The following is a 24,101-nucleotide window of genomic DNA, read 5'->3' on the forward strand; positions in this document are numbered from 1 at the left end:
AACGTTTCGATCTAATGAAAAGCCATCACTTCTCGCCGCTTTCGTAGCCTGCGGACGTAGACAAACGCCGCCTCGCAGACGAGTGAAAATGACATCCCTCGCTACCAGAACAATGACGTCACGAGAAAGGTACTCCGTAGAAACGACCCATCAAAGAAAATAAATAACTCGCTTCTCCAGAGACGACTGCAATGGCCACGCCCCAATTCCATCCGGCCACATGCGAGTGCGTGCACTTTCCGTATAAATATTCCCTCAATAGCGCCATGCTAGACGCCGATTTTACCGCTTACTTGCCAGCGGAGTTCGGTGAAAGCGTGAAAGCCGTCGGCGTTTTCGACAGAGTGTGTGTACGTGTGTGTGCTTGAATTTACTTAGCGCTTTGGGTTGCCCCACCAAACCTTATCCATTACTTATAGTGATGTAAGTTAGCAGTAATGGTCGTTTGTTCCCTCCGAAACACTATAATACTAAACATGAGTTTGCACATGCGTACACAGTTCTTCCGCAAAAAGCACCCTGCTCACACGATACATAAAACATCGCCCTGTGCGCGTGTGATTGCACACTGGATTTTCACGCACATTTCACGTATCAGATGGAGTAGCGTCATACACTGATGCTATCGGCTCGATAAATCGTTGACAAGCAGTTCCAAACCGAGAACTATCGGTTTGGAACAAGTGGAAATGCGTTGCCAACAAACCGCTGCAAGTACGGAGCCCTGGACGACAGCTACGAGTTACTTTTGTTATACCAACTATTGAAAAAGACTGCGAAGAAAAAAAAAAACGAGAACGAATTTCATTGAAACTCAGTAACAAAGGGACGTTGTTTTCGGCCTTTGGAGCAGCTCACTTATCGCGAGTGCTTCAGTATTAAACAATTGTTAATGATAAAACACCTGGCAAGGATTGCTGCGTGTTACTTGACGAAAGCCAGCAAAAGAACGGGACACGAGAATGAGGCAGACACACACACCGCCGGACCAGCGGTGTTTGTGTCTGCCTCTTTCTCGTGTCCCGTTCTTTTGCTGGCTTTCGTCAAGTATCATGAACCAACTGGCCCTGATCTCAACTCTTTTGCTGCGTGTATACTATGTAATGATAGTCATGCTTATCGCTAGTCGTTGATCGATTAGTTGGTGCACACTTATTACGCAGCAATAAAGTAAAGCAGATCAGTATAGGAAATACGCTCTCCTATCTCGGTATTACCTAACTTTGCGACTAAAAAGGGGCCCTGCTGTTATTGCTCGCCCCTCCCCGCTTCCTTCCTTTCCTCTTGTTTCCCTTAATGACACCAGAATAGCAGAACCTTTAAGCTTGGTGAAGTTGGTGCAACATCCTTATGGGAATGCAACAGCAGAAAAGAAAAGCGCATCTCAGCATGATCATCGGTGAAGAGTGATCAACTACTACAAAAGAAACTCGGTTAGTTATATCTTAGGTGGTGGCGGTAGTAAAGGCGTTATTTCGTATGCGCGGGTACGACGCGACTTATGTGCTGGGTTGACTCCTGCGATAGGAGACAGGAAAAGCCGGCGTAATTTCAATCAACTGCTTCATATGAGCTCGTCGATCGCAAGTGCCCGCCTGTCAGGCCGTCAGGAAAGCTAACACACTGCAGCTGCGACTAAGAGAATAGTGCCTGCCCACTAAAGGTTGCGGCAACGGTTGCATTCCTGTTGGCAAACGCACGAACTGCAGACTTCAAACAAAGAACTCTCAGATCACATCTGTTATCAGCCAATGGTATATGCAATCCATATTAACGGGTAATGTTAGACCCCGCGACGCCGGTGCATTGTTTTCTTTTCAAAAGTGCTTACAAATGAAAAAGAATATTAAATAAAAGAGAAATCCGGCGGGCCGTTCACCCGGTGAATCAGCGAACACACTTCGAAAAGCCAAAAGAGCACGTAAACACCAGCTCTAATAGGCAAAACGCATGTTGGGGACGCCAGTGGGACGAAGCGAGCTATGCCAAAAGCGAGCAAACCGGAAACACCAGCCCCAAAACTACACACACAGAGGGACACTCTTGTTGTGCATTGTGTTGACCGTACATTGCCCCTATTTTGCACCGTTTATGGTGATGATAATGACGACGATTGGACGTGGCAGCCTACACAATTCGCTTTATCCACCGCGTGAAAAGGCTAGGACAAGCCACAGCCGCACCTACTGTAACGGCCCGGACGATTTTGTAGGGCCCTTGCACATGAACTGGCCACAATATGACCATCGGCAAATTAAATTGCGAGATACATGGAAAACGTGGTATTTTTGTGCTACGATTATACTTGGAACACGGTCACGCCCTGCTAAACAAAGATGTGTCTTGATAGCCTTGCGTGGTTTTCTTACAATAGGCATTTATTTTGATGCGATTTGAAGTGTAGATTTTACGAGCTTTTATGTGCGTTGTGTGCTCCATACAAGGGCTTCTTAATAACGGTATTCGTTCGTTTCACGCATAGCTTGTGTTTTTATTGAACTTTCACGTAAACGCTAACGCGGGTGCATTATTGGTCGCTTCTTCTCCCGACTTATTATTGTGTTTCTTCTCATTTATATCCTCGTAGACTTATACGTTTGTCCAATAGGCAGGCATAAATACGGGGGAACGGACGGTAGAAATTCTTAACCATGTAATGAGATAGCCGACTTAACGCAGCCTACCTTCCCACTATCAGTAAGCAACAAGGAAAAGAAGCGTTGCGCTTGATGCCGCAGCAGAAGGGCGGGTCCAGAAGGGGGTGAATTTCCAGAACGAAAGGATTGCACAAGTCGAGCGGAAGGAAGCGCGACATATCAGGCGAGTTCGTTGGTCGAGACGCGTACCCCTCTCGGAAAGACGCCGACCGATACGCATCCGCCAGCTAAGTACTGACGGCCGAAAACAGCTACCGCCCGGTACGCGTCCAGTTTTTCAGCGGGAATACCCGTTCTTTGTGTTTTTCTTTCGAGGAATGAAATAAGTAAGGATCCAGAGAACGCGGCAGAACCACGACTAGAGGTGTGGGGGATGAAACCTCTTGTTTTATACCCCACCTTTCGTACCACACCGTCCATCAGTGTGCGCGTGAAAACACACTTGCCGAAAGGGTGGCTTCCGTTGCGCTGCTAAACGATCCGTACTTGTTTATATCGCGAATCGGATGCACCGCTGGATCATTTTTCGATATGTAGCTTAGGTTTCGGCATGACGTTATAAAGACATGGAGGAAGTTAAATGTCAAGGCATTGACGAAGAAATTTTAAGTTCTTTTCTGACGCGCTCCTCCTCCAACGGGCTGTGGGTGAGTTTGAGCATGCAAGTCGGTACTGTCGCTGTTCACCAACCATAGCAGTATCTGCAAAGTGCGTACGTACTACCACCGTCTTCTGTCCAGCATCGATGCGTTCGCACACCAACTGCTAGAGCGGCAGTTCGACCACCCCCGGGCGACTTCGCGTATACACCGGACTCCTCCATTACGAAAAGACAGCTACAGGTGCATTCTAAACCCAGGAAATCCGTCACTCGTTGGGCATCACAATGCAGCTATCGACATCCGCTGTGGTCCCGTCAACGAGAACGCCGAACGAACAAACGAGATTGTGCGACGTTTTCTGAGAACGTAACTGCGCGACACTCGCGAGAAAGCATTCAAGTCAGCGAGCTACAGGTTGACTTCAACTCAAAGCGTTGAACGATACGCAGAGAAATGCGACTCTGCTGAAATGCCGGTGTCCGTTCGCAGTGGCGACGTAACAAGCATGCGTCGCTGCCCCACGTCCGCGAACAAAATCGCTCAGCCAGTGCGCGAACGTCATCTCCGGGCAGGGATATAAGGCTCGTGATCACACGTGCGGTCCGTAGCGAGGAATGCAGCTCGCAGGAGGGGTGCGCGGAAAAGGAAAAAAAAAAAAGCAAAGAAAGGAAGAAGCCGTCGGTTCTCCTCCATCGGGCATCGGACGCGCGGTGGACTGGACGAGCGGCAAGCAGCGCGATACGGTTCAGTGGGAAATGTCAGCCGCCCGAGGATCCTGACAGTTCGGTGCGATTCGCAACGCACTGGCCAGCAGACCTCGCGAGGCAGGCGGCGGCGTCGTTCGCGCGTGAGATCGTTGCCCCCCCGTGACTGCGAGAGAAGGCAGGTGACGCAGGCCTCTGGCGCTGCGTCAACGGCCGCCGCCGTAGCTACAGCGTCCCTACGAAGGCGGGGATGTGCAGGCGGCACCTGACGCGCGTTCACAGCGGCGGGCCGATGCGAAGAAGCGAGCCACTCACCCGAACCATACAGAGGCGCCGATCAGCGCGCGCAGAACCGCACGGGCACGGTCGGCGCGGGCAGCGTAATCCAAGGCACTCACACACGCACCACCACGAGCACAGGCGACGACGACGACCTTCGCCGGCTCTTCAGGCACATCGTATTCCCGCATCCGGCGCCCTGCTGCCGCCGCTGGCTGGGCCGCGACGCCGCCGCCGCAGCCGCCATGCTGGGAGGGTTCGCCGGCCGATGGCTGCTGCTGTGCTGCTGCTCGCCACTACTGAGAGCGGCGGACGTCGCCGTCGCCGCGAGATGATGCCCCTCCCTCCCTCCGCCAGCAGCGAGCAACCCCCGGCGAGCAGGCAGGTGGCCGGCGCCTCCCCGGCCGCCGCGCCCTCCGTCGGCGCAGGGCGAAAGCGCTCGCGGCACGTCTCGCCGTCTCGCCTTCCCGTGGGCCCGCAGCAGCACCGAACAGCTGTTCCGTCTCAATGGATCCGGACGGTGAGTCCAACCTTCGGGGGTCGCTGGCACCGAGGCACAACGCCACCGATGGGTCGGCACCAGGGCGCTGCGATCGCCAACCCGGTGCCAGCGGTTGTGCGACGGTGCCATGCGCCGGCACCCGGATGTGTGTGTGGCTGGGGGGAATTTCGCATGGAGTGAAAGCGGTGAAAGTGCTTTCGGTTGTCATTGTTTATCGACTGCGCGGTTTCCGCCGTCAGATCGCGCCTGCAACTTCCCAAATAAAATATTCCGGGCGAACTGTGCTCAAGGAGCGTGTGTTGAGGAGAGGTGGGGGAGGGACTAGTTCATGAGACATTGTGAACTTAAACTGCACTTGGGACGATACACCAGGGTAGAAGTAAGTACCTGCGTTCGTCCTGTCTTCTTCTACTCTGGTGTCTCGTCCTAAGCGTAGTTTAAGTTCACAAAATAACGAACTGTGCTCATTCAAATGTTGGAAAATGTGCACTCTACTTTGTATGTCCTTTTCAAATGCTGGGAAATGTGCGGCGGTTGCGCAACTCGGAATCGTGCCCGTGCCCCGTGGGGGGCACCCCATCGCAAATGCGTTCCTGGCGAAACTCGGGAGCTGATAAAGTAACGCTTCTTGCGTGTACCGTCTTTTCTCGTATGTGCTAATGCGCCGCTACGAACTTTTTTTTTTTAGCTAATCTTTCTCTTATTAAATTTGTGATCACGCAGATTTCTCACGCGCTCGCGTACGCAGAGAATACCAACGAGAAATTGCGGAAACGCAGTGCTACATAGACAGTCGTAGTTTCGCAAATATATGTTGAAAGTAGCATTTGATAAAGGACCCGAAATTAGTCGCCGACGTGCGATGCTTTAGCGGTCACTAGAGGTATTTAAACAAAGATCCGGTAACTTACTCCCGCGCCCAAGAAACCGGTCTTTCAGAAGAGGTCCGCACAGAGATAGCTCATCTTCTTTTTTATTCTGTTTATTTCCTCCTATTTTTCGTTTGTTCCTAAAAACCGAGCGAGAACTCCACCGCTTCGTGTTTGTACCTATCAGCTCTCTCTCTCTCTCTCTTTTTTTTTTTTTTTTGCTATTCGGCGTTAACACAGACCATCTCCCAAAATTTAAGGGACATTCAAAATGTGAAAAAACTCCATCACATGATCCGGCCACCAGCCTTCTTTTGAAATAACGACTTTCCGATTCACTTGGTGGGCAAACGTTCGCTACTGCATGACAAAGTATGCTATCTCTTCTTGACTTTCGCGCAGAAACTCAAAGCACGCATATCATTATGACGTCACAGGTTTCACCGTAGTTTCTGCATATTCGGGCAATTTTGGGACAGCAAAAGGCATCGAAACTTGCCAAAATAAGCCTTTGTTATTATTATTACTGCTATTATTATTATTATTATTATTATTATTATTATTATTATTATTATTATTATTATTATTATTATTATTATTATTATTATTATTATTATTGTTGTTGTTGTTGTTGTCGTTGTTGTTGTCTCATTCAACAATTTACAGTTACAGAGGTGCAACAGCCGAAATAAGATTTGGAGCAATTTTTGGAGCAGCGAAATTGTTGCTTTTTGAGCACAAAAATCCAAATTTGGAGCAAATTACGAAAAAAAAAACGGAATTTTTAGCACGAAATCCCACATTTGGAGCGGTATAACAAGGAAGGCTTACTTTTAGAAAAGAAAACAGAAATACTTATAAACCATTCAGCATCAGCTAACTCGTGCCCAGTGCACGTGAACACTGCTATTTCTATAAAAGTAGTGTGTTGAGCCACACCACGGTGCGAACAATGACCAAGTCCACATTAGTATTTGCAGGGCCTGTCAAATAATTCGGCAGGCACTGCAAATGCTAATGTGGACCTCAGAACCTGGCAACCTAGAAATTCGGGAGATTTGTAAAGCAGGAGCAAGTGGGGGTGGTGAAAAAAGAAAACTGGTGTACTTTTTGTTTAGTTGTTTCTCAAGGCCGCAGAAATGTCATACACAACAGCTCCAAATGATTGCCAATAATTTTTTAGACGTCAGCGATCATACTGGTACTCGTAATTACACGGCGCGTGCACAAATGAGTATTAAGGAACAAAATGTGCTGTGTTCCTGACAGCTAGTACTAACAGCCCCTTCTAAAGCTTGTCCGCCGCGGTGGGGAGGGGGGGGGGGGGGAGAGTAACTGTCGCTCGACTCTCGAGCAGCAACTTCGATGCTAAGGGCAAGATCGCTGGCGCGCACGCTGTCTCGGCAGCCCTCAGCGGATGGCTCGTATGCCCTGGTACTTGCTGCGCTCTCAATGCGAAGACACTGTGCGGAAAGAGCATCTTTCCCTGGTGCGGTCGTATTCTCTTACACCAACGTTTTGTATAGTTACGCGAGATCGGATACAAAAGAGTTTGCTGGCAGCCTCACTTCGTATAACATTACAATTTGTTGCTGTCGCATTCATTGTTTCGCCCTTGCGGTGAAACTGTGACTTTTTTCTTTTCTTTCACGGGGGGTTTAGGGTTAGCGTCTGCGCGTCTGTATTGGATGATGGTGCCCACACTGCAGATGACCAATGCGGCCTCTATTCCTCGCTAAAACTTGCGGAACTGCGAAAATTTTGAAACTGTTTGAAACTGTTCGGGCATTTTGGCGCAGCGTGGCGCAGTTTCAACAAATTTCACGGTTTTGGCTCAGCTTGGCGCAAACATAAGGAATTGTATCAAATTGGCGCAGCTGCCGATCGCTGCAGTTAATTAAACCTGAGTAGATTAAAAAATTATACGTGGCCTTAACTGACTTAACTGAGAGACATCGGCGCATGGAAAAATTTCCACGTATTCCCGAAGCGTGGCAGCACGTGCAAAGCAAGAGAAATGATCGAAAAAGGCGCGCACTTTAAACCAGCTGCACCGCGAACGCGCTCGGATGGACAAGCGATAGCCGGCGCGCCGTTTTAGGAAGCAAAAAAAAAAAAAAGACAACAAAGAGACATCGATGCATGAAAAAAATTCCACGTATTCCCGAAGTGTGGCAGCACAGGCCAAGCGAGAGAAATGATCGAAAAAGGCGCGCGTTTTAAAAATAAAGCTATGCCGAACATGTACGACGAAAACCCTTTGGTACCAAGAAGCTTCTGCTTTACATGTACGGCGAAAACCCTCACGGGGTTAAACACTATCTAAGCGATGTTGTTAGTTGTAATTGATAGCTGCCGAGTGTGCAAGTTTGTGTGATGCTTATACTGCCTTAAGGGCCCCGAAACCACCCAGCGGTCGAAATTTAGTTGAGGTGAGGAAGTTGTGCTCGAGTTTACAACGAACACGTAGCCGTGAGAATTTTTCGAAACGGTGTCGTAATAGCGGAGTTACATATATACGTGTTTGATTATCGAAACGCGACGATCGCTTCTTTCCCTCTTTCCTACGCTACCCTCTTCCAAAACACTTTGCCCTCCTCGCTGAGCCAGCTGAGTCCCCCTCCTCATCTCGCGTGGCATGCGTCACCGCTGACGCGCTGTTCGAGACAGCGTCTACTTCCGGTTGCCGCGACTCCGGCGACTCCGACGCTCCAGCTCGCCGTCAACTCTGTGTGGTATCTGGGTGCACTGTTCGTTGACTAACCGCTGTTGCTGCCGTGCCGGCCCGTGCCCCTACGAATCGTGCCGGTATGGACCCTGTGTTGCGCGCACGCCTTCAAAGGATCGCCAACGTGATGGACCCGTACAGGGGACACGCCGTGCCAGACCAACTCGGCCCGAGATGAGGAGCCGAGCTCGAGTTCACGGAGCTCATCAAACCGCAAGGCGTGGATGTGTAATTACGCTAGCGACTTGGAGGTTGCGTTACGGGCCGCAGATGTCGATTCGCAAGCGGCAACACGACCAAGAACAGCAAGGGGCGCGCGAACAGCTGTTTGCATAGTAACCGGAAGTCGTCGGTTGTCGTTCGGCCAATCGCAAGCATCGAAAGTGATAACGTCATCGAGTTTCACTGGTGATGTCACACATGTCAGTGGCGGGAATGGCGGGGACCGGAAAGGAGAAGCTATTGTTTTTTCGAAATTGTGGCGCGCCCGCGACCTGTAGCGCTGCGGCGTGTGGCGTCGTTGATCGCGACGGCATTCTGCACGCCATGCGCTTGTTTACTTGAAACGCGGCTACTGTATGTTTTACCCTTTCCCCGTCCTCCTGTCCCTCCTCCTCAGAGTCATATCACTCCTCACCCTCCTCTTTCTCTCCCTTTGCTATAGTATACTACGCATGGCTATGCTATACTTTTACCCTCTCCTCACTCTCTTCCTCAACCTCTCATCAGTCACCCTCATCCAAACCCTCTTCACCCATCCCCTCTTCAACGGCGAAGCTGTTTAGCAAATCGTTCGTTGCGAGTCGATCGCAGAAAACCATCATAGTCTTAACGGGTACGTGCCACTGTGCGGCTACCTGACAACGAGTACACAGAGAGGAAGAAAGATATAAAGAAAGAGAAAGAGCAAAAGTCTTGCCGAAAAAAAAAAACATCCTTCACGAGGGGCATTCGAACCTGTATACCCTCGTTCCCAAGGCGAGCGTCCTGACTACTCGGCTATGCATAGCCTTGTACAGTAAAGTGTAGAAAGGAGGCGGGAAATGGAAGTGAGCGTGAGGGGGAGAGATGTGATGGTGAGAGAGAGGGAAAGGAGGATGAGAGAGAGCAAAGCGTAGCACAGAAAGAATGATAAAAGACAGAAACAGAGAGAAATAAATGCGGAAAGAAAAAGAGAGACAGAGAGAACATCAACGAAAGATAGAGAAATAAGTAGAGAGAGAAAAAGATAGAAAGCGAGAGGAAGCAAGCATCGCGTCGTGTAGCGACCAGATACCGCACCACATGACCAAGCCGCGCATGCGCAGTACCTAAGCCACGTCCACGGACGGAGACATCGCGGGCAACCTCCGCTCTATAATGCGTAGCCTGGCTGCGTACTCCCGAGGAGGAAGCCGCGCATCTCGAAGCTAGACGTGTCGGTCGACGGGGAGTACGAGCGGCGACGGGTCCGTGCTTCTATGTGCCAAGCTGTGCACAACTTAGTGCAAACTGCCCGCATTTATTTTTTACTCCCCTCCTCCTCATTCTTTACCCTCTCTTCCTCCTCCTTTCCATCTTTACCCAGCTGGGCCGAGTTTTCGCGTGCGAACGGAACCGTTCAACGTCGACCTTAAAACAGCTCTGCTGTAAAAAAAAAAAAAAAAAAAAAAAAAACCATGGCGTCACGACAAGCTGGTGCGAGAACTTCAGGGTGGGTAGCAACGAGTTCCTATCATGCGGAAACCCATAGTTCTGTGCATCACAAGAAAGAATAACGTCACGATTTATCTCTAAATGTTGTCAATGTCAAATACTGCGAAGAGCATTCAATTACTTCGTTTTCCCTTATTCTTACTTTTAATTAACGAGTTGTTTTTCGATGTACCTAAAACTGATATAACATCTACGAAACGTGCGCGGCGGCAAGTATTTCGCTTTCAGCGGTTGTAATACGTGGTCACATTAAAGAGTATTATTGCAAGTGACAGAAGAAATATCAAAGCTGCATCACATCGTTGCTACTGCAAGCATGTCGTTTATACCATTACAAGAGTTGGGTGATGCGGCCGACGTGACAGAGTCCTGTCAGAAACAGCGTGCAGAGTGCGCATCGCTGAACGCAGTCAGTGCTACCGCTATTTCCCACGCGAACTTATTACAGCACAACAGAGAGATTGGGAACTGGTGTTATAGACCTTTTCACAGGAACAGCCTCGAACCAGTCAGCTGCAGGGGTAGAGGGTATGCGCTCAGTGTTGCCATCGTGCTTTGGGCTGCGCCACTGCCGTGTTTGTGTTGCTTTGGTACGCGTTTGTGTGACTGTGTGGTGCGCCCGTCTCCGATACGAAGTGACTATCGTGGCAGAAAATTTACTGCATTCGCATAGCAAGTCATCTGGCCATCACTGTGTCGTGTACGAGTGAACGAACAAGCGGCAGAAGAGCAATATGTTAGGTGCAATCGTGTGTCCGCAGCACAGTACGCCACGCGATGAGTGCAAGTGTGGCATGTTCGCGCTGCATCGTTTTCCTTCGTCGCCTGAATTGCGGCAGCTGTGGGTGGCTTCAGTAAATCGGAAGAACTTCCGCGTGTCGCCATCGTCACGCCTCTCTTCCCGGTATTTCGTTGGCGGCAAGAAAACCGACGAGAACAACGTTCCCGTGCAGCATCCTGGATAGGAAGGTACGCAAGCCACTGATGACTCACCTAGTAACTCGTAAGAATGTTACGGATTCGTACTTCATATCGTCCATAATACAGCGGCCGACACGGCTGCAAACTCCGCCTTGTCCGGTTACGCATGTGCAGCCTGCGCGCGCCGTACTTCACCGGAGGGCCTCGCGGCAACCCACGCGCGATGGGGCCTACTGTTCACGGCTTGCGACAGTGCCACATTCCCCTTCACCAGCACGACTTTTTCCTTCACAATGTGCTCCAGTGACTGACCCACCCAGCCAGACTGCACGTAGTTGTGCGACTCCAGTGCCTCGTAGTTGCACAGCTGGCAAAGACCCCACACATTCGCCTCAACGATATATTAACAATGTTCACTCGCCGTATTTCTGGCCACTCACACGTGTCCTCGACCTAGTCTTCGACGTCGTTGGGGTGAATGTAGGTCAAGGTATCTCTGAAGAATTGTGCGGTGTTTACAGTTTACAGCTGACAAACTTAGGCGCCGCGAACGAGTATGCGCGGAGGTTGAAACTGATGAATGATCCGTAGACGTTGAGTACGCCAATAAAGGAAATCGGTAGACAGCTGCAAGAACATTCTAGTTATCGATTATTAACACTTCACGTGATCGACCTTCTACTACGCTTGCTGCTACTGGTACCGACGACGAAGCACTGCCGTTCGCAGACGCGGAGCTCATTCTTGCGTTGCAAGCGCGAATGCGCGCCGCTTAACGGTTCAGACAGCGACGAATCGGTCAGTGGCAGCGAAGATATGAAACAAAACAGTCTAAAGAAACGAAAAATCAGCAAACACGGGCTTTAGCAGAGATCTCACACCAATGGATAGCGCGCCGGTTCGAGTACGCGCAGCCCAAGATGGCGATTTCGCCTCTCTTGCACGTTAGGCGGCGCGCATTTCAATATGGCGCCCCCCTGGCGTGAGAATTTGAAAATGTGTATAAAAGCTCGCCAACGTGGCGGAGGCGCCAAGCAATTTTAGAAAATTTTAGAATAGAATAGAATTTTAGAATTTTTTTTATAATAGGTACCAAATCATGGACCTTATTGCGATTCACGGGGTAGCGGGCGGTCTAGAATTAGGTACACTGCAGGAGCATTTTACAGCGAAGTTGCTATATGTGACTCGGATCCCGGGATTCCTTCGCGTCCATCGACGAAAAACTATTCCACGGAATAAAGCAAAAAGTAGCTGCCTCTACTGAAGTTACATGCATGCAAAGTTACATGATCTCGCTGAGTTCTTTTAAACACTCGGCTAATTGCAAAATAAAAGCTGCATATTCCCGACGAAAATGTCAGCTTAGGCTAAGTATATGAGAACCCGCCCAGCAACTGATTTCATTTGCTGTGTTATATCGCTGCAGAGGGAAGGCCGTGCATAGTTTAAGACTCCCGAAGCGCGTAATGAACACCATGGTAAACAGCATCCAATTTTCTTGCTGTCAGTCGTTTCATGTGGTGGATTGCTGAATTGGCCAAGAAAAAAACCGAACAAAAATACTCATAACGAGTGTGTACAGTCCACCTAAGGATAAACGAGTAGACTTCCGTCGCCTTGTGGATTTTACGGCACAGGAAGCTTTGAGGGGGGATCAAATAATAATACTAGGTGATTTCAATGCACCAAATTCGTAGTGGGGCTATCCGAGCGATACGTGTAAAGGGAAGTCTCTACAGGAATGTACGGGAGAAAGGGGTCTAGAATTAATAACTCTCCCAGGAATGCCAACGCGCATGAGCAATAGCGTAGCAAGGGACACGACACCAGACCTAGCATTCACCAACGATTCGAATCGAACGAGGTGGACAAACACGGAAGAAAATTTAGGCAGCGATCATTATATCATAGCATTAGCAATTGATTCTCCCAAAATAAGAAGGACAATGGGCTCCGCCATATTAAGGGATTGGATAGCCTTCAGGGAACAGCAAGATCGACCTCATGGGGAAGAAAACGCGAAGTCCTGGGCAGTATACATTAGGGACATACATGGCAAAACAACAAAAAAATTGACACTCACAACTGAAACACCGGCAGTGGACGGACATCTTTTACACTTATGGGAGGCTCGACGCAGTCTAATCAAGCGATGGAAGAGACAACGACACAACAGAAGGCTAAAAGTACGCATCGCAGAGCTCGCGCAGAAAGCCAATGAGTACGCTCAAACGTTATACCATACCAACTGGAACCAATTCAGCGACTCGATGCAGGGTACTCTACACACGAAGAAGACGTGGGCAATCCTTCGTAGCATGATTGACCCCAACGACGCGGACTGCTACAAACAGAGCACTTAAACTTCTAGAAAGCGAATATATGGGAACGCCCAGCTAACAGACTCGCTGAAAGCAATTTACGTTGGTGCAGCAGTGCCCCAACCGAAACGGTTTACGAAGGGCCACCAAATCCAGTACTAGACTGACCTATAACGGTAGCAGAAGTGTACGTAGCCGCCCAATCGTTTAAGAAAAATACGACCCCGGGAAGCGATGGCATCACGAATGCGATGATTCGCAACCTAAACGACAATACCCTCACACAGCTAACCAAAATTTTCAATGAACAGGTCCGGGTGGAGGGAGGTGCCGTCCCGCAAGAGTGAAAAGAAGCAAATATTATATTAATACCGAAACCTAGAAAACCAAGACGCCTTCAGAACTTGCGCCCCATTTCACTCACTTCGTGCATGGGCAAGCTGTTTGAGAAGGTAATACAAACACGATTAACAAACCACATAGAAAAGCACCGACTTTTTCCCGATTGAATGTTCGGATTCCGACCACGTGTCTCAACACGTTTTCCTCCTTTTAAAGGGGGAAGTACTAAATCCCCCGAACGGCAGTGATGACAAAATAGTCCTAGCACTAGACATCAAGAAGGCATTGATACAACAGCACATAGCCTAATCCTAGAAGAACTTCAGAATATTCAATGTGGAGAGCGAGTTTATCAATACACACGCTCTTTCCTGAGCAATAGAAGGGCAACCATATAGGCCTGGGATCAACTAGATCACAATCATTTGGCACGCCAAACAGAGGAACGCCCCAGGGTTCAATTCTTTCTCCGCTACTTTTCAACATAGGAATGAGAAAGTTAGCGATAATGCTATAGGAGAAGAAAATGAACTATGGTATGCGATTTACGCGGACGATATTACGATCTGGGCACATAAAGGTTCATACGGAAAAAAACAGGATTCCATACAGCGAGCTATCTCTAAAATCGAGAAATTCACCGAAGATGCAGGAATGGAATGCTCACAAGAAAAATCCGAATTCATGCGTATGCGGGCCCCGTACTCGAGAAAGGCTGCAGCAACGACCACACATAGAGCTACACCTAAACGGCTGGCCTATAAAAGAAGTGAAAACACTGCGCATATGAGGTCTGTGGATCCAGGAAAACGGCAAGGTAGATCACGCCTTATCCAACCTAAGGAAAACCACGACAAGCGTCGCGCGCATGATCTATACCGAGTAACCAGAAATAGAAAAGGTTTCACCGAAGAGGAAACAACCAGGCTAGTGCAGGCTTTTGTCATAAGTCGCGTAACTTACGGTCTTCCGTTTCAAAAACTATCAAACAGAGAGACCTACCAGGTAAATGCTTTAGTACGCACAACATACAAGACAGCCCTAGGACTTCCACACAATACAAGTAATGAAAAACTTGAAGACCTGGAGATTCATAACGCTTTTGAAGTGATTACTACGTCATTTATTCTCGCTCAGCGGGAAAGACTCAACTCAACAGAGCAAGGCAGAGCCTTACTACAAAAACTAGAGTATCCCTTGAGACCGCAACATTGCGGAGAACAAACACTTCTTCGACCCCATGAGGTCAGATAACAGATAATGACATCTCCCGTTCCCCAAAACATGAGTACAAAATATCATGCAGGCAGGCGAGAGGCCAGGGCCAGGGCATTGCAAAGGCAGTTTGGTCACAATCGGGACGTGTACTACACTGACGCCTGCAGAATAGCCAAAGACAAATACACTATCTTAGCCACAAGTAAAAAAAGCACGATCACAGCTACCGTACGAACCACGTTAGGGTCAACAGCAATAGCATTGGCCATACCAGATGCCGAATACAAGACCCAAGACTCCCTAGTCATCTCGGACTCGCAGTAAGCATGTCGTCAATGCATGATCGGAGCTGTATCAAAAATTACTGCGAAAATCTTAGGAACACACATGCAACAACAATATCACGCTATCATTTGGTGTCCTGCACACGCGGGGCTAGAGGGTAACGAGAGGGCAGACGGTATAGCTCGCGGAATCAGTATCCGAGCACCGATCGAGACTCTCGAAGAACCTCCCGTCACCCCACGCGATATCCTAGAGGCACAAAGGAAAGAAAGGCAAAAATTCAGCCCACCACACCCCAAATTCGACATCGGGCAGGCTAGGGACTGGCGCCGGTTACAAACGTACCCCAATCTGTTAATTCTCAACAAAATCCACCTAACGTAATACCCGGACACATGTCCTTGGTGCTGGGAGCGGCCATCTCTCACCCACATAACGTGGACGTGTAGACTCAGGCCACCCGAAATCAATTCGTTCTTATTAGGGAGAAACCTATTCGAGAGGCAGTGGGAGGTCTGGCCTGCGAGCAATGATCGGGAGAGCCAAGTATAGCTCTGCTCGATCAGGCCCAGCGAGCCGCAAAGGCCAGTGGGGCCCTGGACTAGGGGACCCACCCACCTTCGCCCTAATTCCCTTCAGTTCAATAAAAGCTTGTACTACTACTCCGTCCCATTGGTTTGTCGGATCAGGCGACACCAAATCCTCGGTTGGCCAACCACTTCCACAGCGTGGATTGGAGCTTTTTGAACATTGCCCACTTTAAAAAAAGGCGACGCCGCGGCAGGAATCGTACCCGCGACATCAGGATGCAATACGCCGTAGCCGGTAGGCTGTGTATGTATACCGCAGGAGGGTACGGCGGTGAGACGGTGCACTGTACTACATGCCGCCGTGTGACACGCGCTCGACCATTTACGAGCATGTTTCTTGTCTGGTCGTGATATGACACGCCTCGATAGCCGCACTGCCTCGGGCGTTCTACGGTTGCCGAGCTCGAGGACACGCCTTTAATGCGCGTCCCGGCGGCTATATTATGATCAAGGCGAAGCCGCAAAGAGCACGCCGTGTGTATACCGGGAATTAGGCGCACATTATAGACAAAGCCACGCGCAAAGCGCGACCAAATCTAGAGAGGCTCCTCCTCGCGACACTGCATGATTTCCCTCTATGGGATGGAGGAAGGAAAATAGAAATAAAGAAACGCATTCTGTCCCGCACGATACAGGAAGGGGCGTGGCATTATCTCGTGAAGACTGAAACATGCGTGCCACAATTTTCCCTCGAGTACAGCGATTAGTATAGCCGCTAACAACCGAAGAATCGTACAACGGCAGATACACGGCTGCCCTAAGAATTCTTATACATATGCGCCATCTAATTACCTTGACACGCGAAACAGCGTTGAAAGTGAACGCGAAAGGAACATATACATGCAGCAGGTTGGACTCAGAACCACGGTTGCCACCTGCCCGGGTTTAGACCGCCCCGGCCGGTTTTTTTAGATAATGGGCCGGTTGCCGGTCCTCTCCGCACCTTAGATTGGCCATCATTGCCCGGGTTTTTTTTTTTTTGTCGGTTTTTTTTTTTCCGAGAGGTACTGCGATGGATACCGCGCACCTCCACCAAATGTCACATGGTTTATTCACGTACAAACGTGAAGGAACGGCGAGGAATGTCAAGGGGCCAAAATCCAAGCAAGCGCAACCTCGGGTCGCGTGGCTACACTGTGGCTTGCTTTCTTTGCTGCTTCGTTGTCGCCTCGTATTGTTCACTACACGATTATTTTTTTTTTTTTGCCTTTTATAAGCGTAAATTCAGCAACTTCGATTACACTAAATATTATTTAGTCAGTCACCAAAAACTCACGCACTTTTCAACCAATTTCTCTCTTGTGCCAATAAAAACCTGAAGTAATTGATCCGTTCAGCTATTCCGATCATAGAGCAAAAATCAACATTTGTAATTACGTGCTTGCATCATGAGCGTGAACTCTCCGCCATCGAAGCAGCGAAAATTACCTCAGTGTCTGTTCCGAAAGACTAGAAATGTTAACCTGAGAACGAGCGCTGGCTCCTGGCCGTGGAAGACATGTACTAATAATAATTGCTGGGGCTTTACGTCCCAAACGGACGGCATATACCTAGACGGCATTTATTTTTATGCCAACAGAATAGTTGGTTATAGCTCTCTCTCTCTCCCAGACGTCATATATAGACGTCTATATATAGACGTCTCTCTCTCTCTTTTTACCTGACATTATCTTGACTTCAGATTAGGCAAACAATTTTACAAAACATCACTGGCGTAGCAAGCGGAGGGCTGGGGGGGGGGGGGGGGGGGGATTGGAGAACTTCAACCCCCCACCGCCTCACGAAAAAGATTTCTGGCTAAGCTACTGCAATGTATGAGATAAATTTAACCCCCTGTGTAAGTGCATTCCCCACCCCTTGGAGAGCCGTTTTTTTTTTTTTTTCTAGCGGTGAAAGGTGGCAACCCTACGGGTCAGAAATCTGGTATAACCTTTCATGTCGATCGATCGACTGAATTTGTGAGCAGCAAGCCAGCCGCATCGACCAACCAAGCTGTAACAGTAAAATGCAATAGCTTTACCCGTAGGATTTAAAAAGAACGATTTATTTTATTCGTTGTACCCAATACTTCCATGATCTCCACTTATAAGAAGAAAAGTTGGAAAAAAGAATACAGAGCGAAAATGACTTACTGCTTTCGTGCGCTGCACCTTCTGCTGTGTCAAAAGATCTGCATATGGGCCCCATGTTCTTTTACTCTCAGAGTAGGGTAGCAAACCGGTGCTCGAAAGATCTAGTGGCGCCATCTGTCGAAAAACATGGCAATCAGCAGTTCTGAATGACTGTCTTCAAAAGTGCGCAAGAAGTAAGGGCGCTTGTTTCCGAGTCATTCAATCCATATGCACGAGGTCTCGCCAAACCTATAGTCGGTTACAACCTTAGTGTAAATACAAGATCCGCCCCCAGAAATGCAGCGCGCCTGCCATTCGTCTGTAAGAGGGAGTCGTGCTCGGTGCTTTCTGTTCTAAGCATAACTACATTTTTGCTGCTAATTTAAATACTGAGCATATTAAGAATTTCAAAGTTCTTCGTACTTTCCTTAAAATATACATATACTACGTTTGGTTGCGTAGTGATGTCGGAATCTTTGCTGAAATTTGCCAGCAAGTTAAAGTTTTAACCGAAAAATTAGCGACGCATACACGTGCATGCTTACACGGCAAACTCACCTACCTGAATTAAGCCAGATGTGTTTGACGTAGGCAATAGCCAAGTTTAATTGGACGGGTCATATATGCAAATTCTCTTTGCGTGGACAGCGACTGTCCGTCCAATTAAACTTGGCTATTGCCTATATCCCACGCAAAGAGAAGTCATAGGTTGTGTCGAGATGGGAAGGGGACGCGGCACCCGTAGGCACTTTGTCCCAGAGTATAACCAACTCATCGATCCTTCATTATCCACATGTCTGCCCCGGCACTTCTCCTTCCTCTGGGTCTCGGGTTTGGTTCGGACAGACGGCCCTAACCGGACAAGGCTCGGCGCAGAGCGCTCAGCAGAAGAAGTAGCCTGTCTCGCGACCACGAGCCAGCGAGACGATATCAGTCCTTCCTGGACAAGGGGCCTACCGTTTAGAGCAGCAACGAGAGTCGCCGCGCACAGAACAGACATAGTCAGTGCATACTTCCTCGCGGCTAGGAGCCAGCGGGGTCCTACCCGGACTCGGGGGCTGTCGTTCGGCACGATGAACTGAGTCGCCGTGCACAGAACAGAGACAGCACAGAAGGCTCTCGTGGTCATGAGCCAGCGAGGCGACTGGATTACCTGAGCACGTGCTTTGCACGTGCTCAGGTAATCCAGTCAGAAAGCTATGATCACATTCCACTGTGCACATAGAGGCCCATGTTAACGTTACTATTTTAGCTCACTTGTTAAACAAACCAGAGGACAGAGGAACGACATGGACACAGCGCCGTGTCCGTGTCGTTCTTCTGTCCTCTGTTTTGTTTAACAAGTGCGCTAAAATCGTAAAATGTATTACCAACATGCCCAAGTCTATGCTCTATAGTTGCGGACTCTGTTCTTTGCGCGATTACACATAAAGCGACTCGCCATGTCTAAATATCCTCCTCACAAGGAAATGTGCATCAGAAGGAGCACAATCCATTTTATAGAGCACCCCCCAGTATTGAACTCGAGGGCGACCACTGGAGAGACCAGCGCTGCTGTCGCCGTGACGTAGTAAACGACATCACGTGACTCGCATATGCCGCCCCAGCACAGCGCTTGCTTTGCTCCTCTAGGCAGTCTGTTTCTTGCTATTACAGCATGGTTCACTACTCGGTGCCGCAGTGCCGGACGTATTCGAGCGAGCCCAATGTGAATGAGACACTTCAACCCGTCGCGGCAGCGAGATGCTTAAAGGGACACTAAAGAGCAACAATGAATCGGTTTGGATCGATAAATTGCGCTCTGAGAACTCTAACGTCGTTAATTTCGCCATCATAGATTTATTAATAGAGGAGAAAATCAAGTTCAAAGTTCTATTTTTAAATTTCGCGCCATAATGTCCCCGCGTGACGTCACGTATTTCAAAGTGCATTTATTGTATTTTGACGCCATTGGCTTAACAAAATTACCCCAAACTTGTTATGTTAAGCCTTTGACTCCCTCAGAGGACGATCTACTTCATTTTTACTGATTAGGAACTACGTAGTCCCTAGCAGGCGCCGTCAAAACATGTGACGCCACGGCGAATGGTGCGGAAACTTCATGGTGGCGACGCCACGCACATATTGTTTTTGCGCGTTTTCTCGCTTACTAAGAGTCTCGCAGCAAGCGTGGTGTTTTTGTTATCGCGAAAGACTACTTTACTAATATGAGAAAAACCGTTTTGCTCTTTAGTGTCCCTTTAAAATGGGGAAGCAGCCGAGCGTTCATTATTGGGTGCACGGCGCAGACTTCTGCGAACATATGTACGGCGTTGGAGCTAAAATGTTCGGTGAGTACACGACGTGGAATTTCCGGGATCTGTACACATATGACTTTACGACCTTTATTGGTGCCAGCTGGAAAAGACGGTTCCTTGTTCCCAAGGCAGTGACATAGAACATTTGTCTTCGGCCTTTGAAGTATTGAAAGCATACACAAACGCACAGGATGTGGTCTCGCACGTTCTCGCATCCTATTGTACTCCCAGCCGCACCAATGGGAAATGCAAAAAAAAAAAATCGCAGCATATCCACGGAGTGAACGATGATGAGTGGGCGAAGCTGCGGAGGTTCATCGGTAAACCGTGCATCTTCCGTGAATTCTGCCCAGTACATCATCACCGACGTGAAATCAGGCGCGTTTATACTAAAGGTTCGATGAGTTATGACGACTTGCAGCTAACTTTAATTTTACATGTACGCTGTGAATTTTCATTGTTTAGAAAACCATTGCTTTAGAAAACATCTGGCGTCTTTCGTTAAACAGCTGGCCTCTTTTCGTTTTGCTTTAGAAACATCTGGCGTTCTTTCGTTTTGCTTTTACAAAACATCTGGCGTCTTTCGTTGGTTTATTTTATCAATCAACGGCGTTTTGAACAAAATTTTTATTGTTTATTCACGCACAGGAGAAATCTCACCAGGCACTACCTTGGAGGTAAAGAATGGCTGCTAATGGGAATGACAGAACGAAGAAGTCGGCTTTTAGCTAACGCTGCGAATTTTTTATTGTTCAACAACGCACAGGAAAAATCTCCCACCGGCACCACCTTGGAGGTCAAAGCGTAGGACTGGTTACGCACTACGACTACGACTACGAGGGACGAACGGGTGCCGCCTTAAGGAGCTTCGCCCCTAAAACGCAAGTGCTTACGTAAGCAAGCTGCTCTGGAGTCCCGGCTTTAAAACTATCTAATACCTCGTCGTCCGGCAAGGCATAGCAGCTAGCCATAGCATTAGCGCTCTTAGATCCAAGCAAAACGGAAGCCTGCACAGACTCGAGGTCGGCAGCCGGAGCATTCTCATATGAGGCCGTTTGTAAGCAAGTCGCCAAGATACTCGAAGGAAAAGTACTTGCTCATCACACCCTTACCTGGTTACCGGCAGAGGTAGGGCCGAAAGTACGGGGACTTGTCAACGCCGACGAAGTGGCCCATGCTCGGGCGCAAGGTCTCGCATGCCGCGCCAGACTCTCCGAGGTCGGTGCCCAGGGCGGAGCCCTCGACGGTTCTGGTCCGACAGTGGTGGAGACGAAATCCTCCGGCTTTTGGAACATGCTCTCCACCTTTGACGAAGTCACGAAGTATTATCAACTCGCGCACACGACATTTGTCTTGCGCTTCCGAAACCTATCACCTCCTTAATCGGTTACGCTTAGATTACTACGGATGCACTGTTATCCCAGCCTTTCGATGTGTAGTCGTTTCGCGGAGTCTCCCTCTGCGTGTCCCGACTGCGGCGGATACAGCACTGCGAGAGCCCCTCTTTACGGCACCACATGGATCAAGATAATATATCTCGCAAGACACTTTTTTATTCGCCGATGAAGAGGCACCGAATGGAGCGGAAACCAAAAACGAAAAACGAAAAAAAAAAAAACCGATGTTTTTGCCCAGAACGAAAACGTAACCGAAACGTTATCTGCTGTTTCGTTTCGGAGTGGCATGGATGAAAAAAAAGAAACATGGCTGATGCTCCGTCATAGGAATCGGTATAACACGAAAGTGAAACGTGTCTTCACAGAAGTAGTACTTATTGTGTAGTGATATATGAGAGCTTGTACAATGTCTATTCGTGTTTGGCCGCTATAGCACCGTTTGACGTGGATGCACCCATGTTGACGGCATGTCTGTTGACATTGTGAACATATATTTGGACAATGCGAATCGTGAATCCCGCGTAAGAATGATATCAACAAGCTCATAATCAACACTGGTACCCGGTATGCACTTCCTCAAAGCGCCGTCAATTAAAGGAGTCCTGACACAAGAATTTTCGCCCCGCGTTTTTTTGCTGCAATGTGTTGGTGGGGGCCTGTTAGTCATAACACGGCACATCGTTTGCTGCAGGGCGCGACAGATAATTAATTACAAGCTCCTCATTACCGACACAGCCTCAGTTTCGGTTTGACAGAGCTCCAAAAGCGACAAGCCGCCGGGTGCAACTATCACCACCTAGCGAGTGAAACGCTCGGTCACGTGAGCACACAGAACAGTGACGCATTTCCGCGCGGTCTGTCGTCGTCGGGTTCATCGTCGTCTGATGGCGACGATTTTCTTGCGGCGGGTATGGAAGAAATTTTCGACGTGGCGAATCACTTCAGGTTTGACCCGCTGGCGAGGAGCGATTCGTCGGGAAGCGCGTCAAAACAGAAATGGCGGCTACGACGTCATCATAACTTGTACCGGCTGCAACGGTTACGTAAGGGAAGTAGGGGGATCACCTCGGGTCACCTCCGAGGGTGTCAATGCACTAGGTGCGGCCTATAATGCTGGATCGCGCTCGCGAACTTCAATATTCATATAAAATACCTTCCAAGCTTTATTCGCTGTCGATATTTTGCAGATGGTACACGCACGTACACGGGAATCGATCCAGCAGGCTATCTCGGCCGCGAAATTTTGTGTCAGTACCCCTTTAAGGAGAGAAACGGCACGGTGTACGTTTCTAGCAACGGGTGACCGACGCCTGAACTCATTCATACACTACCACAAACTGCGCTTCAGCAACACGGGAGGTAGAGGTTCGTAGCCTGAGCCGCAAACGCGTGCGTCTCGCTGGCCTCTGTCTCGCAGGCGCTGGTATCGCTCCACCAAGGCACGACATTCGCCCGTCGAAATCGCGTCCTTTCTGCAAAGCGTATTGTAGCAGTTTTGTTAGTCGGTGCTCTCGCAATCGAAGCAGTCGGCGGCGGAGAAATCGCGTTGGTGCATGTGAAAGCTACACTACTCCGATGAGCCGACGCACGCTAACAAGAAGCGAAAGGCAAAGAACGTAACTGCGTCAAGGGTGCCTCGGCGATGCCAGCGCGGCCAGTTTCCCTCGCTGGTATCGAGACGTTTTAACCATGACCTCCGATATCGCGCGCAATCTCGGAGTAAGCGCTAGTAATTGTCGATCGTGAAGGATTACTTCTTTTCACCTCTCACAGACGGCGGCACCGCCCCTGTCCGCCCCACCTAGATACACCGCCAACAAAGAACACTGTGCGAAAGAGAATGTGTGAAAGATATAAGGCGCGTTAGATCCGCGTCCCTCTCTATCGAGTTAGCTTAGTCGGTAGGGCGTCGGGCGCTTGCCGTCGCGGCCGCAAGGTCGTGGGTTCGATTCCCAGTCGGAGGTCATTTTTTCGTTTTTTTTTTCTTCTCACCTGTTGGCGTCCGTGTTATCAACGTCATATCCGTGACGGATGTACTTGGTGGACCCCGGCATAAAACACTTTCGTGTTAAAAACTTTATTTTGGATCCGGCGTGTTTGTGGGCTGGAATCCCGCCTAGGTGTCTGCTAGAAGGTCTTGCCTTCAGGGTTGCCACTGACTTTCGAGTAAATGTCGCCAAACGACGAGCAGAAAGTCGCCAAAAGTCGCCATTTTTTTACGAATTTCGCCAAAAAAGTCGCCATTCTAGATATGTGCGGCATATCCTAGTAATAAGAATTTCCACTGATGTATAGCCCCGTAGAATACAGTGCCATTCAAAGCCCTGAAAGTATCTTGACATTTCTCAATGCCAGGCGCATCGCCCCTTCACCATGGGAGTGCTTGGTGCACTTGGTTCTCCGACTAGCCACAAGATGTGCGCGGACGCGCAAGTATGAAAGGATAAAACGCTCATGATATCCTTCCATCCCTGTCCGCCCGTTTCAAAGGTAAAAGTGTGGTAAACCTTAGGCGAAAGCCGCGAAGGCGTTGTTTGTAGACAGCTTTACATCCCCTCATATGAAAAAAAGGATTAACAG

General features: G+C 49.0%; 2 protein-coding genes across 3 annotated transcripts in view; one reads left to right on the forward strand and one right to left on the reverse strand.

Moving 5' to 3' along the window:
• LOC119382884 (Krueppel-like factor 3) overlaps positions 1–4,563 on the reverse strand; it is a 169,089-nt gene extending 164,526 nt beyond the window's left edge. Inside the window, exon 1 of the mRNA XM_037650778.2 lies at positions 4,279–4,563. Coding sequence (XP_037506706.1) covers positions 4,279–4,287 — 9 coding nt within the window. The 5' untranslated portion in view covers positions 4,288–4,563. The remainder of the gene's footprint in view (positions 1–4,278) is intronic.
• Positions 4,564–4,580: 17 nt separating this feature from the next.
• The window catches only part of LOC119382883 (kynurenine formamidase), an 82,676-nt gene continuing 63,155 nt past the window's right edge, over positions 4,581–24,101 (forward strand). For both annotated transcript variants that reach the window (XM_037650777.2, XM_037650776.2), the window contains exon 1: positions 4,581–4,762. Coding sequence is in view for 1 of the 2 variants with exons in the window: in XM_037650776.2 (XP_037506704.1) it covers positions 4,750–4,762 (13 nt within the window). In the remaining variant the exon portion in view is untranslated. The remainder of the gene's footprint in view (positions 4,763–24,101) is intronic.

Source organism: Rhipicephalus sanguineus, chromosome 2 (genome assembly GCF_013339695.2).
Source record: "Rhipicephalus sanguineus isolate Rsan-2018 chromosome 2, BIME_Rsan_1.4, whole genome shotgun sequence".
Lineage (NCBI taxonomy): Eukaryota > Metazoa > Arthropoda > Arachnida > Ixodida > Ixodidae > Rhipicephalus > Rhipicephalus sanguineus.